At 43.7% G+C, this 16,995-nt stretch overlaps 1 protein-coding gene across 1 annotated transcript; it reads left to right on the top strand.

Annotated features, from left to right (window-relative positions):
- The first annotated feature begins 5,558 nt into the window (after positions 1 to 5,558).
- On the top strand, positions 5,559 to 6,728 carry LOC6595015 (G2/mitotic-specific cyclin-B). Its single transcript, XM_002020132.2, has 2 exons — positions 5,559 to 6,318; positions 6,386 to 6,728. Exons 1-2 carry the CDS (start codon positions 5,563 to 5,565, stop codon positions 6,698 to 6,700), a joined length of 1,071 nt encoding a protein of 356 aa, XP_002020168.1. The 5' UTR covers positions 5,559 to 5,562; the 3' UTR covers positions 6,701 to 6,728.
- The last annotated feature ends 10,267 nt before the right edge of the window (positions 6,729 to 16,995 follow it).

Genomic DNA, 16,995 nt, shown 5'->3' on the forward strand with positions numbered 1-16,995 from the left:
TCCCGCCAGACAGGCAACACGACGGCCAGTAGCCCCTGCCTGCAGTACGGCAGAAAGTTCAAAAGTTCGCTTTGTCGCGCTTTGTTTGTTGTGCAAACAAATGATTTGTTTTAGCCGTAGTTTTTCCCGTTCCCCCCTCCCCACCCGTTGCAGGCAAAGTGTAATTGCCACACGACCAAAAGGCGTAGCAAAATTAGGCAAACGTTTTGCTCAACGTCTGGTTTCTCCTCTCTTCTGGAGAGTTTTCCTCCTTTCGGTTTGTTTGGCTTTTGCCATTTGGCTGGAAATTATCGACTTGTCGCCCAGCTGCCTCTCAAGAGATCCCCCCTTCTGGTGGCGTCTCCCCCCGTCGAATGGGACTGAAAATCTCCACAAAACGAACAACAAATGATTGGCATTATAGCATAGTTTGGCCTTAATTTGTTCAACAATGGGAAATGGGAAATCCATCGTTTGAGGGCCGCGCAGCAGGCGGCAGGAGGATCCACAGAATTAACCACACCAATTACACGCACAAAACGCCAAAACCATTAATGAAAGGGCTGTCGGGAAAAACAAGTGAAAAATCTATTTGGAGGCGGCCTCCAGTTTCGGTTCCGGCATAAATCAAATTAATTGAAATTAATGGTTCACCGGTACATCATCGCAGTGGAGTGTTGGAGGAGTGCGCCCTCACGCAAATATTTGCCCAACAAATTTCCCTCTTATTCTTTCTCCGTCCTGGTTTTCGGTTGGTATTTGCCCTGCCAGGAGGAGGATTGGCGAAGGATTGGTGTAGGATTCCATTGACCATTAGGTCTGTGCGCCCGCTCTCTGTGGCCCACTAATTATTTTGGCTTACACCCGGGCCCCGGATCCGGGCGACCAGCGTTAATCCCTTTGAAGCCAAGCGGTGGAAAAAAAGGGATAAAGCAAAGGGATTCGCCAAGGGTTTATGCGGATAATTAATGCGATATCTGATGTGACTTCTAATCGCAGCCATGGGATTGTTTATGCAAATTTAGCTGGGCCGAAGAATGGAAATGGATACAGGGCTGGTATTGGGCTGCAGCATTCAACAATTGGCTTTAAATTACAAAGGGAATAGGTTGGAGGTCATAAAAAAAAGCTTATAGAATATTTTTTCTGGATATATTTATCTTAATTATGTATAATTTTAAATTAAATACATAATTTTGTACTACAATTTCCCAGAAAATATTATAGAAGTACACTTTTTGTTCAATACAAATTTCGCTGTTTTTTTTCATTATATATTGTTTTATTTTCTATTTTATTTCTCCTTTATTTAATTCCTTTTAATTATTTAAATAAAATATTTATGGACACACCGGGAATCACTTTTTTTCGAAAAATCGGATCCCCTGTTCGCGTTTTTGTCCCACGCATAAACGATCTATCGGAGCGGCGGCTGCACATCCCTTAGACCGGGTCTTTATTTGAACTTCAAAGGAGAGAGCGTTGGAGAAATTAATGAAATGTTTGTCAAGTGCGGTTTTTCGGGCCACCCATTCCTCTTGGACCCCGATGCCCGCTTTATTTGAGTCATTAAAATGATTTAATAAGGCCGTAAGCCGCCAGCCGAAAGTCCATAAACCGATTTGCCAAACGAAGAGGAGACAGTCGACAGGCGACTGTCGAAACGCAGTTCCTCAGTTAACTAAACTCAGGTCATTATATAGTTATGTCGGGGACGGTATCCGTAGTTGGGCCAGAGCCGGACGCACCCATGAATAATGAATAGAGCCTACAAACAGATTTTTGCCGCTTTGCTGCTGTAATTCCTGGTCAAAATTTACATATTCAGCCATTCATGAGTGTGGAGGGAGGCCCGCTCCTCCATTCGAATTCAAATTCAAATTCATATGCCATAATGGGCAGACATATGGAAGGCATTAGTCGGAGGCGTTGCTGTCCCTCCCAAGGGGGCGTGTGGGCGTGGTCTGCGGCGGGGGAGTGCCACAAAAACATCGCATTTTCCAATCAATTGAATTTCAATTTGCATAATTTTCTGTATGTCAATGTAATGTATACAAAATTCGATTATTTCCATTGAATTGAGCCGAAGACATGGCAGAGAGTGGTCTCCAAAATCGGCCAAAGGACGGACCCTCAGAAGCGCTCCTTCAATTTCTCTGACCAGACACACACACACGCACACACAGAGAGAGAGAGAGAGAGAGACGATAGAGGAGGATAGTGGATATTGAGGATATTGAGGATATGGGAATATGCTAACGCTCTAATGGGTGTGTCATGGAGTGGACAAACATTATTGCAGAATTTATTTCTATTCTGCCCTCCCACACACACACACACAGGCAGACAGACACACACACAGGTCACACACAGGTCGCACACAGGTCACACACATTGTGACCTCAAAGTAACCCGAAACTGGCAAACGGAATATACATATCCAACAGATACAAAAGGCAGGACTCGAAGAGAGACTCTGGATTTCTGTGAAAAACGTATCCAAAGCGGGAAGGCGGGAAAGCGGAAGAGCGGGAGAGCGTCTAAAGAAAAAAACCGAGCAATAAAAGGCACGGCCCTGAAATGCTCGCACCGATTCAGTTCCAGCTCGTTTCAGCTCTGAAAAACTATCAGAAATTCCATAAAAAGAAAACAAGAAGCAGACCGAATCGTAAACAACTTGTGGGAGAATAGTTCGAATGGGTAATGCTCTTAAGATAAAGAGAGAATACGATTATGAGACAAAAACAAGCAATAATTATGAACGATAATTCATCATGATATATCCTCTGATATTTCCACAACAAAACCATCATGGAACACAGAACTAAAGAACTAAAGTCCTTTTTAATTTCTCCATCATTTTATGTCTCTTTTTTATGGCATTCTGCACTTTTGCTAAGAACCCTTCAAATAATTGTATTGCTTCCGAAGACACTCCATAGCTAAAGTACTCCAAGGACACTCTGCACTGTGCGTGTGTCCTTTTTGAGCATTTTACACGCCCACATGGCTGGCAGGAAAACCTTTTGAGGGAGCACAAAAAAATCAAATTGGAAACGACTCCGAGACAACAAAAAAAAAGGGTTCAGAGATGTATTTACAGCCGGGTGTCAGGACTCGCCCGCCGGCACTCCCCTTTCGGCACTCTTCCAGACTTGGGTTCTGTGGCCGTCTACTGGGAAATGCAGAGAACACGCAAAACCAGCCCGCAGCAGACAGAGAGTCCTGCTGAAAACTGCCCCACGAAACAATAAAAAAAATACAAAAAAATGTGCACAAAATTCAAGCAGAAGTTCCGCGTGGGACAGCCGCAAGATACAAGTTTGTGTCCGTTTCCTATTGCCACTCACTGGATTTTTTTGTTGGGTGGTTAGGGGGTGTTGTTGTTGTTGGTTTTGTGGGTGCGCGTGTCGTAAAAATTTAATTAAAAAATAATTTTGACAACAATAAAAATCAACGCTTGGAAAGTCCACTCTCCCGATGATGACAAAAGAGAACCAAACCAAACCAAACCGAACCGAAGCGAACCGCAGGCCAGCACTAATGATTAAGCATACGCCTCGAGGGACAGAGCAAATGGTGGGCCGCCTCGCGATTTTGCGGTTTTACTGTTGCTTTGCTCGAATGATTGCCCCGCCCATTAACTGGGCCCAAATGTGCGAGTTATGTGCATGAAACAGCGGGCCATTTATGGCCATTTATTGTAACGCTCTCGCTGGCTGTTGCCTCTGATGTTTCTTTGGCTTTGGCTTTGACTGTGGCGGGATTTGAAGCCGCTCTTCCACGATACGTTTTTCACATGTTTCCCGCATCCTTTGAGTGCTTTTTGGGGGAGAAATTAACCATCGCCGACCAAGGCATCGGTTAGCAGCCGGATTTTGGCACCTCTGGCACCGCTCCTTTTTCCTTCCCCCTCCGCTCTTTTGTGTCAAGCTGAGGGAAATTATGATGACGACTTTTTATGGGCCCCCAAGCCATTGTCCTGGCTCTGGCTGTGGCCCCTCCCAGCCATTGTTTGCTCCAGCCCATCCCTTCTTATTGTCCGCCTGACAGCTGAAGCGGTCCGCCCCGCCTGCCTGGATGTCCTTGCGCCTCAACACTGCCCTTTCTCTTGCGAGTCAATAAAAATTCAGTAAAACGTTCTCGACATAGGCTCAAGGATTATTATTGCTACTTTATGACAGTTTATTGTGTGTCTGTGTGTGTTTGTATCTGCACAGATTTAAAAGGTTGTATACACACAGACACAGAGACGAGTGGTCTATGGTGTCGGGGGCTGGGGGCGGGGGGGGCTGGGGCTCCTGCGTAACACGAAGTAACTTGTGTCCTGACAACCCAACTTGTAAAGTGCTCGAGACGCAAATTGCTGGGGCCCCATGTCCGGAGACCCAGCAACAAAGTGGAACATTTTGTACTCAATTTCACAGATAATTGAGGGGCCCAAAAGCAGAAGAAACACTACAAACAGAAAGAGCCGTACCTAAAAGAAGTATTTTCAGTTGAATTAAAGCTCCTTCCATCGATTTCAGGAGGGAATACATATCCAGAATCCAGAATCCCGAATCCCTTGTCATCTTCCAATTTCCCCCCTCTGCAAAAACATCCTCCAATCAAATATTCAGTTTGACAAAAACCAACTTCTTTTTTGGCTCTAAACCAAACGACAACAAAGGGATTTCCCCCCAAGAAAACTTTTGGCCAACAAGAAGTGCAACCAAAGTCGGAAGCTAATTATATGGCAACAGAAGGGTTTTCCAGGGGGGGGAGGCAAAAATCTGCCGTTAGACAAAGCCTCTAACCCCAAACAAACTTTGCCTCTGACTTTTGGCCCAATTATGGCCACGTTTCAATGTCGAGTCGTAAAAATTTGCATATTTCCAAAGCTTTTTAATGTTTTTTTGTTTGCCGTTGCCCGCCACAGGGGAGGGGGGAGGGGGGAGGGGACCAACACGTTGACACCTTCGTTTTCATTCGTTTCCCGGGGGCAGGGGGGCAGGGGGCAGGCACGGGGGACACGGAGGTTGACCAGAAAAGAAAACTCGCTGCTAATTGCGAGTGTCGAGAGGCTCAAAGCAAATGGCTTAATTACGTTGCTGTTTCTAATGCCGCTGCCGCTGCTGCTGCTGCCCCAAAGGTCAGTCGAGCACAAAAGTTCATTTGCATAATTTGGCGGGGTTTTTAATTTGGTTCGGCACAGCATTTCCCACGTAACATTTGCATAAACAGAATCTACAGTCGACGGTTGGGGCAATCAGCAGGAGTCCCCCCCCCCCCCGCGACGACAAAAAAACATATTGGAGCCCAAAAAATCACTGCAGCACAAACACCAAAGCCAAGGCTCGCAAAACTTTGCAAATCACATCTAATATAATAATTACTTAAATAAGAAAATGAAGGAGCTGAGACTCGGCAGCAGATACCCTGCAAAAGTGACTCGTTTATTCCGTTTTATTCAAAAACTTAGTCACTTGCGATTTAAATATTATCAAGTATTATTCATACGTTACGGAGATCTAGAAAAAGGACAACCAAAGCGTCGTTTCGTGTGTGTTAATTGTAAATTTTTTGGAAAATCCATTCGAAATGTTTCGCGGGGCTGACGGTGACGCCTCGAAGAATATGGACCAGGTCCAGCTGAAGAAACCGACAGTGCCCTCGAAGGAGGCTGCCCCGAAACGTGATGTTCTGGGCGCTCTACAGAACTGCGGGGCCATCGTGAAGCCGTCGACAATCATTCGGCCCGCCAAGTTATTGGCCGGCATCAATGACATCGACGCCAAGGACGGGGGGAGCCTCGTGCTCGTCTCGGAGTATGTCAACGATATCTACGACTATCTGTACAGGCTGGAGGCCGAGCAGCCGATCCGCAAGAACCACCTGGCCGGCCATAGCGAAATCAACCACAAGATGCGGGCCATTCTGATCGACTGGGTCAACGAGATGCATTGGGGGTTCCAGTTTACGGCCGAAACCTTCCAGCTGGCCGTGGCCATCATCGATCGCTATATGCAGGCCGTCCAGAACACGGAGCGCAGCAACCTGCAGCTGGTGGGCGTGACGGCCCTCTTCATTGCCGCCAAATACGAGGAGATGGTCCGGCAAAAAATTAAAGACTTTGTCTTCATCACCGAAGGAACCTACTCGGCCAGTGAGATCCGCGCGATGGAGCTGCAGATCCTCCGGGCCATCGATTTCAATCTGTCGCGTCCGCTGCCGATTCACTTCCTGCGGCGCTACACAAAGGCCGCTGGGGCCCACCATGAGCACCACATCATGTCCAAGTATTTTGTGGAATTGGCTTCAGTAGACTACGATTTGGCCAGCCGCAAGCCATCAGAGGTGGGTTCTCGGCACACACCGATCTCAATCATGTATCATGCCACAGTGCCGCTCATGCTGCTTTCAGGTTGCTGCTGCTGCTCTGTTCCTGTCGCTGCACTTGCTCAATGCCAACCACCGGGCCGGCACTGGCTTCAACGACCAGCTCTGGACACCGACTCTGGCCCACTACTCCCGCTACACGGCCGCCCACCTGCGGCCCATCACGCGGCAGATCGCCGAGCTGGCGCGCGAGGCACCGCAGGCGCAGCTGCAGGCCATCCACAAAAAACACCAATGCTGGCAGTTCTTTGAGATCGCAATCAGGCCCGAGCTGAGCGGCCCCCTGATTAACTCCATTGTGGGCCAAAAGAACTACTTTTGTGACTCCCCAAATGTTTAAGTTTTGATTTTTTCTTCATTTTTTTTTCAAATTTGTAGCATATTTTATCGTTTTTACTACTTATTTGTATTTCAGTTTAGGTTTGTTTGGAGATGGTTCGCTCGATCAATGCTTTAAGAACAAATATATTATAATATCAGTCCAATGTTTATCACATCCAAATATCCATTCACTACGAATCGATTACATCTGTGAAGGCAGTTTTTAGGCAGTACTCAAGTATTTCTAGGATTTCCCTCAAAGCAGTTTTGCTTAAGGGAAAACTCGACAAATTGCTACCAATTTAGCTCCGGCTAAAAGCTAACTGGAGACTAGCATAGTATCCATGGATATCCATTAAAGTCGGAGAATCGTTTTGCTAGAAAATATTTACATAAAAGTTTGGTTTTTTTTCCCATGTTTTAACATTTTTGTTGTGCGGCTATGGTTATTTGCTCATCAAATTAGTTTTCTCGCACACGTTTTCAATTTTCGACAAACGCTAAAAGTTTCTTGCCACGCACACACACACACACACACACGAGGGGTGGCAGAGATGTTTACCTGCCCACAAATGCGTGAGAGTGCGGGGGCCGAGAGGCGCCAAAGAGCATGTCAATTGTGGAGAGTGTTTGAGTATTTTTAGGAAAATTTAAATAAACCGGTAAACACCTCACGAGAATTACAATCGAAATTCCTGTAATGCAAACACACACACACGCCTGCAGCACACACAGATACACGCATCCACAAACAATAATGAGAGATTCTGGCTGTGTGCTGAGATGTGCATAAATCAGCTGTGGGCAGTGGGCAGTGGGAGGGCGTCCCGTGGCAAGTGTTGCCAAAAACATCATTGTATTGGTGGCACTCTCATAATTGGCAACTTCCTTTTTGACATATTCCCAACGTATTCCCTCCCCACAGTTATTTGGGTCAAACAACAATTACAGCATCAAATGTCTCCCCCTCCCCCAGCAGCCTCCCTGCCCGCCTGCATTTGGCATTGCGTATACGCAATGGAATCCACATATCAGATCTGTATGCACATAAAATATTTGCGTATGGGCTGCTGATTATTTCGGTTTGTTTATGAGCTTTAATTAATTGTATCTGCATTTAACTCGAATTGTTTCTATGCGTTTTTTGGTGTGTTTTTGTTTGCTCATTTGTGGGTTTAATTATTGGCCAGCCAATGGATTGTTTTCAATAAGGGATTAGAATGGATAATTTGTCAAGTTGCAACAGTGCGTATGATTGATGTATTTATTAGAGCCTAAAATGATTCAAGGAAATGGGGAAAAGCAATGGAAAATCAGGAAGAATTCCCAGTATTTTCCATCATCATTATTTTCAGTCTCTTTTAATTGTACAATAATTAAAGGAAATTTGTATAAAGTTTCCCGCAAAAACAGTAACAGAATGGCATTTAATCCAATCTAAAGGAAAGAGAACTAAAGCCAAGGTAATATTCATACTGAGAGAGAGCCCAAGGAGCATTCATTTAATCTTTAAGATATATCTATAGAAAGTGTGTAAAGCGTAAGTCGATTGAAAGTACTAGGAATCTACGTACATATATATCAATGCCTCACATCGAAGCCATAGAATCATGGAATCACCAGATACTCATAAAAGGGTTATATTTAAATATGTATTTATTGGATTCTTTGATTCTGTGTTGCATTCTTCAATCTTTTCGGTGACAATTTCCAAATGCCGCCACCTCCACATCCGACAAAACAAAAATAGATTCCCCAAAACAAGAATTTCCACGCATTTATCCGGCAGATAGCCTCCTTATCTGCAAGATTGTGGCTTCGCGACGCGTCGTTGGCGATGGATTAGATAACAATGATCCAGAGAGAGCGAGAGGGCCCGAGTGGGAGTGGGGGGGGCTCCATCGTCCAGTATCCGGTTAGCCCCTGAGCCATTGGCAAATATTTGCATGGCTCTTGGCCCTCCTGCTGGATGGATGGATGGATGGATGGAATGGCTCTTATTGCAAACAGGCAAACATAGACGATGTTTATTTGCGGCTCTTGTTGACACAAATGTGTCATTGATTATGCACGATCCACATACATTTTGGGGGCATATGCCCGTACCACCCATAGGATATTCCTTCAAAATTTAACCCAATTTACGACAGCTTTTGTTTGGTCACGAAACACACACACACACACACACACACACACACACATTGTACAATCGTACAATATAATTCATATATTTAAAAGGCAAATATTAACCAATTGACAGCGCGAGCCGAGCCGTCAAAATATTTAGCATACGTGCTAAATAAATTTGTGCATAAATTAAACGCCAAACTTTGTTAATGAATATTTCTGGTTGAACTGTGGGGGCCAGTTACAGGCCAGAATGAATTCAGGGTTTTATATTTTTGCTGATTCATTCCGACACTAATAAGAAAACCAAATTTCGTTATATCACATATATCAAATATCATATAATTTCGCGGCACAGAACCGCATCTTTTTGGTGGCGGTCTTGAAAAATATAACGCAGCCCAGGCCATCCTTAGATACTCTACAATTGTACAATTTAGGGTAGGCTTTGTGGGGGTTTTATTTGGGAAATATATTTTATCGTAGGAAAAAAGATGTGTGCTTAAAAAACCAATTTCTTTTCTCCTTATTTCTGCAGATTTTGCAGTACAATACTTGAAGAATCTCCATACAATTTTGCACAGTTCTTCGCACTTTTAAATATGTATTGCCATGAATTTTCTTGGGATATTTCTGTAAGTAACAATTCTTCAATCTGTGGAAGAAGGAAGTACGTTATTTGATTGACATGATATTGATATTCTCCATCGAATCCCCATTTAAGGGGTACAGCATTTTCATATTTTGTACGAAAGTCTTTCAGGAATAGGCCAGAAATGGGATAAGTAGAGGATATTCCATTGGTTAGTACAAGTTTTTCCATATTTTCCACGATCATTTCGCTCAACCTTTGCTCGGAGAGTATCTCCTATCTGTTGTGCAAATACACTTTTGCCGCATTTGTTTTTGTCAAATGAAAGCCCCCCCCACCATCTACTTTGGGTAAATCCTTTAATCCTCTTATCTTGTATTATAAAAAAGAAAACAACTCATCTTATACCCTTACCTTCCTCATAATCCATCTCAAAAAGAGAACGACACCAATTTGTTAGCCCCGAAACCCAACACACACTTCACCTGGCCAATTTTCGGCTACTTTGTTGTTAATTCACACAATTTGCACAGAGTTTTTTTCCTCATTTCATTGGGAATTTGTTTGCCTCTGAGTCTCTCGGAGACCTCCCGAACTCACACCCACACACACACCCACACAGACACAAATGTCGGTTATTGTTATTATATTTCGGTAAATATTTAACCACCAATACGATGCGGCTGTTGATATTTGCATTTGAGATGTGAAAAACGAATGTGGTTTTATTTTCGTCTTTTTTTCGGGCTGCGAGGAAGGCTTATTTACATGCCTGTCGTTTTTTCGTTTTTTTTTTCTGTGATTTTCAACGAGAAATAAAATATATTTTGGCAGTGACATGCCAAAGCCGCAGTTGACATGACGCTGGAAAGTGTGACCCCGGCGATTGGCGGTGTTAGCCGTGCTAACAAATTACTTTTTTATTAGCGAATCCGGGCACATGACCGGGCCATAACGAGGCTTTGGCTCGTACCTACGTTCGTCAGGTACGATTATCAGCTAGTTGTTGATTAAACATTGGTTGTGTAAAATGTTGGTGCAAATAAACGACTGAGTTCCCTCCAGACTGGCATCATCATCGTCGTCGTCGTCACAGCTACAGGAAGCTACACACTCAACAAATGTGTACCCCTCTTTTTTGATAAGGTTTTCAGCAAATCCCCGAAGAATTCCCAGCATTACTCACCTTTAGGTCGGCTCCCCACGGTGTTCAAATATCCTCTGGGAATTGTCTGCAAAGAGAGTGAGGAAATCGTAAACCTGATTAATATGCAAATGTCAAGTGCGATATAATTAACTGCTTAACCCAGTTTTTTCTTGATTTTTTTCGTTTTGTTTTTGCCTGTTTCGTCATGTGTTTTGTGCTTCCGCCTACAAAGGGGCTTTGAGAAATGCCAAAAACCAGTTTATTGCACTTGACGTCTGTCGACTCTGAGACTCTGAGACTTCGACTCCGACTTTGACTGAATGTCTGGGATTAGGCTTTGGAATTTGTATAGCCGGTGTTTGGCGAATAAGAAGCGGATATATTACAAAATATTTATTTGTCAAGATTTGAGTGGGAGAAAGAAGAAAAGCAATCTCCTAAAAGTGTATTCTGGCTGAGAATCATCTGGGGAAGGCGTGTGGTATTCACAATTTAAGGATTATTTGGTTCCAAATTGATGGTGCTATGATTCCAATCATAAAGGCCGAGAGATGGCATCCTAGCAACCAACCGAGGGGCTCTACCGCACGCCGCGCGACATATGGTAAGCAAACGGCAGGAGCAGGCAGGAAATATCAAAATAGATTTCATTTATCAGGATTGGTAGATTGTTAGAGCCTCTGCGACCAGCCTCTGATCTCGAATAAACTTCAACATTTATATTTTAAGCTCGGATTAAACATTGAAAGATCAATGATATTCCAGCCAATTGCAAAGAAAATCATTAATCATGACGATTGAACGAATCTCAGAGAAGTTGTTCTCCCCCAAATACCGGGCATTCTCTAGTCGCAATAGCGACTGTCATCTTCTCACTTATTGGATCCATTTTCACGTAGCTCGAACCGGTTTTCCATTGGGATGCGAGGCGCAGAGTGCCGGGCGAGTGGCGTGCGGCCCAAAACTCGTAATTCAGATGAAATATTAAATTTCAGCAAATATTCAGCTGTGGGTCACTCTTTCAACAGGGGCTTAAGAGGGGTTAAAGCGGCGTCGGTGCGGTGGGGCGGAATGCAATGCAGCAAAATCGGGCAATGGGGGCATGTGGCAAGAGAGACTGGGTCACTTGATGATGCTAAGCTGCTTAGACGTTAATTGAATTAGTTTACAAGTATCGTGCCCCCATGTTTGAGGAGGTGTGACGCACTGGTGCATGCGGCAGACCACCGACCGCCGACCGCCGACCACCCGCCGCACCCCTCCCACCCCTTAACCCACTTGTGCAATTGCACTTGCACTTGATATACAATTAGATTCTTTGTTGCCCCCAGGCCATTTGCGGAAAAGGGGCGAAAACAACCGTGGCTCTTTGTGTGCAACGCCTGCCCCAGCTCCAGGCAGCTCCCATCTCGGGCATCATCGTGCAGCTCTCGCATTAATGAACTTTTAATTGTTGGCATCTTGGCGGAGCCGCCTGCCGCCCGCCGCCTGCCGCCCGGCTAATTGTTTAATTAAGTCATTAAAATGCTGTAAAAATAATGAATAGAAGGCCTAGGAGACCACAGCTAATATCTGGATTACCACAGAGGCTGCTTTTGCCCCCTGACCTGCGACACTTGCACTCCCCCAAGTGAGGCCAAAGTTCGGCGTAATGTGAATATGTTGCTTGACTCTTAGTCGGACTCCAATCGGAGCTTAGTAAACCCATAAAAATCTCATACAAGTGGATGGAAATGCCCCATAGCAAATGGTGTCTCTTTTTGCCATTCGCTTATGGGAAATTTCGTATAGCGAAGAAACGTAGACCCATACTTTTGCCATTACCCTATCCATTACCGCATCCATTACCTAAATGATGGCTAATCTTCCAGCAATCCGAAGCCTGTCCCTTCCTCTATACAGTGGATGTTCTTTGTCAACTGTTCCCTGTCCCTATCCCTACCTCATGCCACTCTTCCCCATTACCCAGAGCCCCGCATTAAGGGCGGGGCGACGGCCCCAAGAAAGTAAAGTAAGTATTAACCTATATCCCTGGGTCGCTCTGTCACATCTTGCCATTCGCGTGACTTGTCAATCTTTTGACAGACAATTGCCACACAACAGACACCGCAGCCACAACAAAGGGTGGCTGCCACATTGGTAACACCAACAATTAGATGGCCCAAAGTGGCAGAGAAGGCCATCCATAATGGCGGAAGGGGGCGGGGGCGCAAAGCCCAACAACAATTGCTGTCACCATGACGATAAGCGATAACAAATTCATTAATTAAAATATTTAAGTGCCAACAAAGAGCAACAAAAGCGAAAAAGTTGCCATGCAAATGGCTTTATCTATCGCTGCCGCATGCCCCCTGCCCCATGCCACATGCCACATGCTGAACTGAACTGAATTGTTTTGCATTTAACGATAAAACAGATGGCAAAAAAAACGGTCCACATTACAGCGAAATGTGTCCATCAATAATAAAAATAGTAATAATATAAAGAAATATGTATTAATAAATGAAATGCCGCACTTGAAGAGAAGAGAGTTATGCACCACTTAAAGTGAATATCAATAATTTTTCAATTTGTTTTATCCGCAATTTTGCTCAGGTTTTTTCTGCACTTATTTTCGCCGTGTTGTTTTTCCATCAAGCGGCAGCGGCAGCGGCAGTTTATTGTAATCTCTTTATGCGTTGACTTTGTTTTCACTTTAATTAAATTTCATTAACATCCGCAACATTGCTATAGCAACAAGCAACAAGAAACAAACAACCGGCGACGAGCGACGAGCGACAACGACAACAAATTGATTACATTCGAGAAATTGTTTCAAGGGGCAAGGCTTCTTGCCACTGCGGGGAGGGGAAGGGCGAGGGCTCTTCTCTCGAATACAAAATTGCACAAAATGTATATTCAAATATTATTCGAAGGGAGAACTAAGGCTGAATAAACTTTTGCACCTTTTGCGTTGATACATTGCCACTCGCCTGAACCCCCATCCGACCTGGAGGTCCCTGCTGGAGCAGGGATAAATTGATAAATTGATAAAGTGAAACACTTTTGCCAAGTCGGGGACCCACTCGGCAAGTTTCTCTCTCAGTGTGAAACTTAATATTTTCTTTTTAAAGTCCACACACACTGGGAATGGGTGGTTAGGGGGGACTTTATACCCGTAATAATGATGAATTTGCTTAAACTTGTGCCAATTAAAACCGAATTGTAAACAATAACTGCAATGGAGTCCCTTATAGATGGTAAAATGTGTTATATTTTATCAGAATCTGCCTTTGACTTGTGGCCTAAAATTTGAGAAGAGTTTCAACTTTATTTTTATTTAATCAATCAAGAAATTTCGGATTTCGGAATCACTTTTAGCCACAAACCATTTATTCTTCATGAAATCTGTGCTTCTTTAGTTAAATGAACAGCCATTTAAAAGCAATAAATCCATTTACTTAGGGTCCGGCTGTGCTCCTCTAATAATCTCCATTAAAAATTCATTTGCATATCACTCATACGCGGCGTGTGACAAACAGCAAAAGCGGCAACCAAATCCCATTTTTGCGCGCTCACACGAACAAAAATAAAGGGACAAAACAAATGAAATAAAAATTTGAGCAATAACAGCGGATAAACCAATTTAAAAAAAAATACAATCTGCAATCCAAATCCGCACACACGACAGGGAGACAGGGACAGGGCGTGGGCGTGGGCGAGGGCGTGGGCGGGGGAGAGAGAGACAAGAGATGGCTACATTTTAAATACAATCATGCCATATGTATCTGTTTGTATCTGCCTCGCTTTTCTCTATTTTTTCCCGTACAGAACCGAAATTGCATTGTCTGTCACAGCAGGAACCCGAAACCGACCCCGACCCCGACACCGACCCCAGCTGGACTGTGACCCGCAAAAATCCTATTTTAATTGTTTAAGTGTCAGCAAAGCCAAAGATAAAAAATATGCAACCAAAAAAATTGAATAAAAATCAAGTGCCGGAGTGTGTGGCAGTGTGCAGTGCTTTTAATGAATTCAATCAAACTCGGATTGAAATTGCAGCAACTTTGGATGGAATGGAGATTTCTTTTTTGCTTGCATTCCATCCCCGCTGGGGGCATCATCGTCCTTTTTGTGGGGCATGCACGAGTTGCTGCGGGGCCAAATAATGTTAATGAGGAGCCAAAAAGAATCGGTTTATGTTCAATTTTATTGTCGGCAAAGGAGAAGCGAGGAAAAGGGAGGAGAAAACATGGAAGCGCAGGATATGGGTGGAGAGAGAGGGAGCGGAGGGCCTTGTGTACCCCAAGAGATGGATGATTCTTAGGGTAGATACATATAGAATATGATGTGATATGGCTTATCTCTCTATTCTATATGTCGTCCGCACGAGAGAAGCGATTAGATATCTTGAGTTATTGAGGTAGTACACATTTCCCATAAGCGAACGGACACCTTCGTTATGACGAATAGATACTAACCATTCGTCAGAGACCCTTAAGTGAAACCAAATCGAAGTATTTCTGCTTCACTCTCTCTTCCTCTCTATCATTCTTTTTTCTATGGATTGTATCCATCTTCTTCTGCCATTAATGTTTTGCGCGAAACTTTCGCTCGGTGAAACATGTTAATTGAACTTTCATTGAATCGCAAGTCATTAGAAAGCAAAAGCAGAACACAACAGCGCATTTTCCATGGCTTCGATAAGAAAAGGAAATTGAAACAGCAACAACAACAACAACAACAACAACAACAACAGCAACAATACTTGGCTAATTCAAAACTTAATGATTAGTTGGCTCGTTCGTCCGTCCGTCCGCTCTTCGCTTTCATTGTCAGCGCGACTGAAATTCAATTAAATGCAATTATATTATCGCCTTTTGTCCCGGACTAATTGGGTTAAGTGCGAACGCCCCTGCCCCTGCGCCCGCACCCGCTCCCGGTCCACCCAATCGGTTCGCTTATCGGAACCGGGGGTTTCTCTAAAACTTCCTCCGAATGAATCAATCAGCAGAAATATCTCTGTATTTGTACATATTGTGCATTTTGCACTGAAATTTAATTAGATCAGAGAGGGGCAGAGTGGGGGGAGCGGAGTCTGGGAATGGCGGACGACGCTCCCATTCAATTGACAACCCGACGGCAGACAATTGTTTATTTTCGGCATAAACAGCACAAAAATAGGATAGACGCGGACCCAGTGGGGGAGTTAGACTTCTGATACCCTGTATTTTGTTATTAAAAAAGTCAATTCCTTGAACTAAATAAAGAACATGAGAGAAAGAATCCACAGAGGAACCCACCAAAAATTGTCGCTTTGCAATTGCACAAATATTTGTTTCTCTCTGTCCCTCTGAGTAGGTGCCAGAGTCCCGCTAGTTGGCTCTCTAAAGACACCTCCGAAGGTGCGAAGAGCAGGAGAATACAAGAGAGCAAACACAAACACAATACCCGGTAGGGCCCCCTCTCCCTTCCAACGACCAACGACACGATCCGTCTTGTCTGCGCTCGCTCTGTGTATGTATGTGTGTGTGTGTGTGCGAGCAGCAACAACAAATAACAAAAACAGAAAAACGACGAATAAAAGAGGGGACGGGCCCAAGTAAAAGAAAAGACAGAAACAAATTCAAAAACAAAGACAAAACAGGCAAAGGTCAATATTGGAAATTGATAAACAGCAGCAGAGGCAGAAGCTGAGGCTGAGGCAGCGAAAAAAGCAGAAACAAACAAAAACAAGAAAGGGAACACCTTTGTCACTTCGGTAGTCGATTCTTTGATGCCCTTTAGATTGTTAGACCTTAGGGAAACAACAATATTTTAAGGCCAAACCTTTTTAAAACAAATTTTATTTAGTTTAAAAGCAAAGCTCTTTCTATGGCAGGTATATGCCCTCTGAGATGCCCTCAGAACTCTAGGGTAGCAATCGGAAGACAAGAACCAACCTACGCTCTACCCCAGCTCCTGCTCCAGCTCCATCTCCTGCGCTGCTGTAGATGTTTGTCCTTCGCGGTTTCATAATTAAATGTAAACAATTGTTTTGTTATTTTCCACCTAACCTCTCACCTAGCCACTCCCTCCCTCCCGCCTCCCTTTCTATCTCTTTCGGTCCATTTCATTGACCACAAAAACCAAAAATACAATTTTGAATTAATTTGCTTTGCATTAAATTTGAGGCAGCAGGCAGCATCAAAATTGAACTACGGAACGGAAATAAAGGGAATTGTGTTTTAAATTAGGACATGATACATCAATTTAAAATATACATGAATAAAAGGGGCAGAGGAAGGACTGACAATAATAACAGCAAACCCAAAATTAGCAGAAATAATTAAAAACAGAAATCTTTCAAAGGGCTTTAATTGATTATATCGAAAAAATTAGCTTAAAGAAAATAAAGAAAAAGGGAAAAAGAAAACAAAATAATTAGCTTGAATTCAATTAAAGAAATTTGTATAATTTTTCGTTCTTT

This window comes from Drosophila persimilis, unplaced genomic scaffold, assembly GCF_003286085.1.
Source record: "Drosophila persimilis strain 14011-0111.01,24,50 unplaced genomic scaffold, DperRS2 tig00000000-arrow-pilon, whole genome shotgun sequence".
NCBI classification, from domain to species: Eukaryota; Metazoa; Arthropoda; class Insecta; order Diptera; family Drosophilidae; genus Drosophila; species Drosophila persimilis.

What these genes read in the sequence shown, in the direction of transcription:
- LOC6595015 (XM_002020132.2), top strand. Translation starts at nt 5,563, where the DNA reads ATGTTTCGCGGGGCTGACGGTGACGCCTCGAAGAATATGGACCAGGTC. An exon ending in CCAGCCGCAAGCCATCAGAG is followed by an intron (nt 6,319 to 6,385) that starts GTGGGTTCTCGG and finishes TGCTGCTTTCAG; the next exon opens with GTTGCTGCTGCTGCTCTGTT.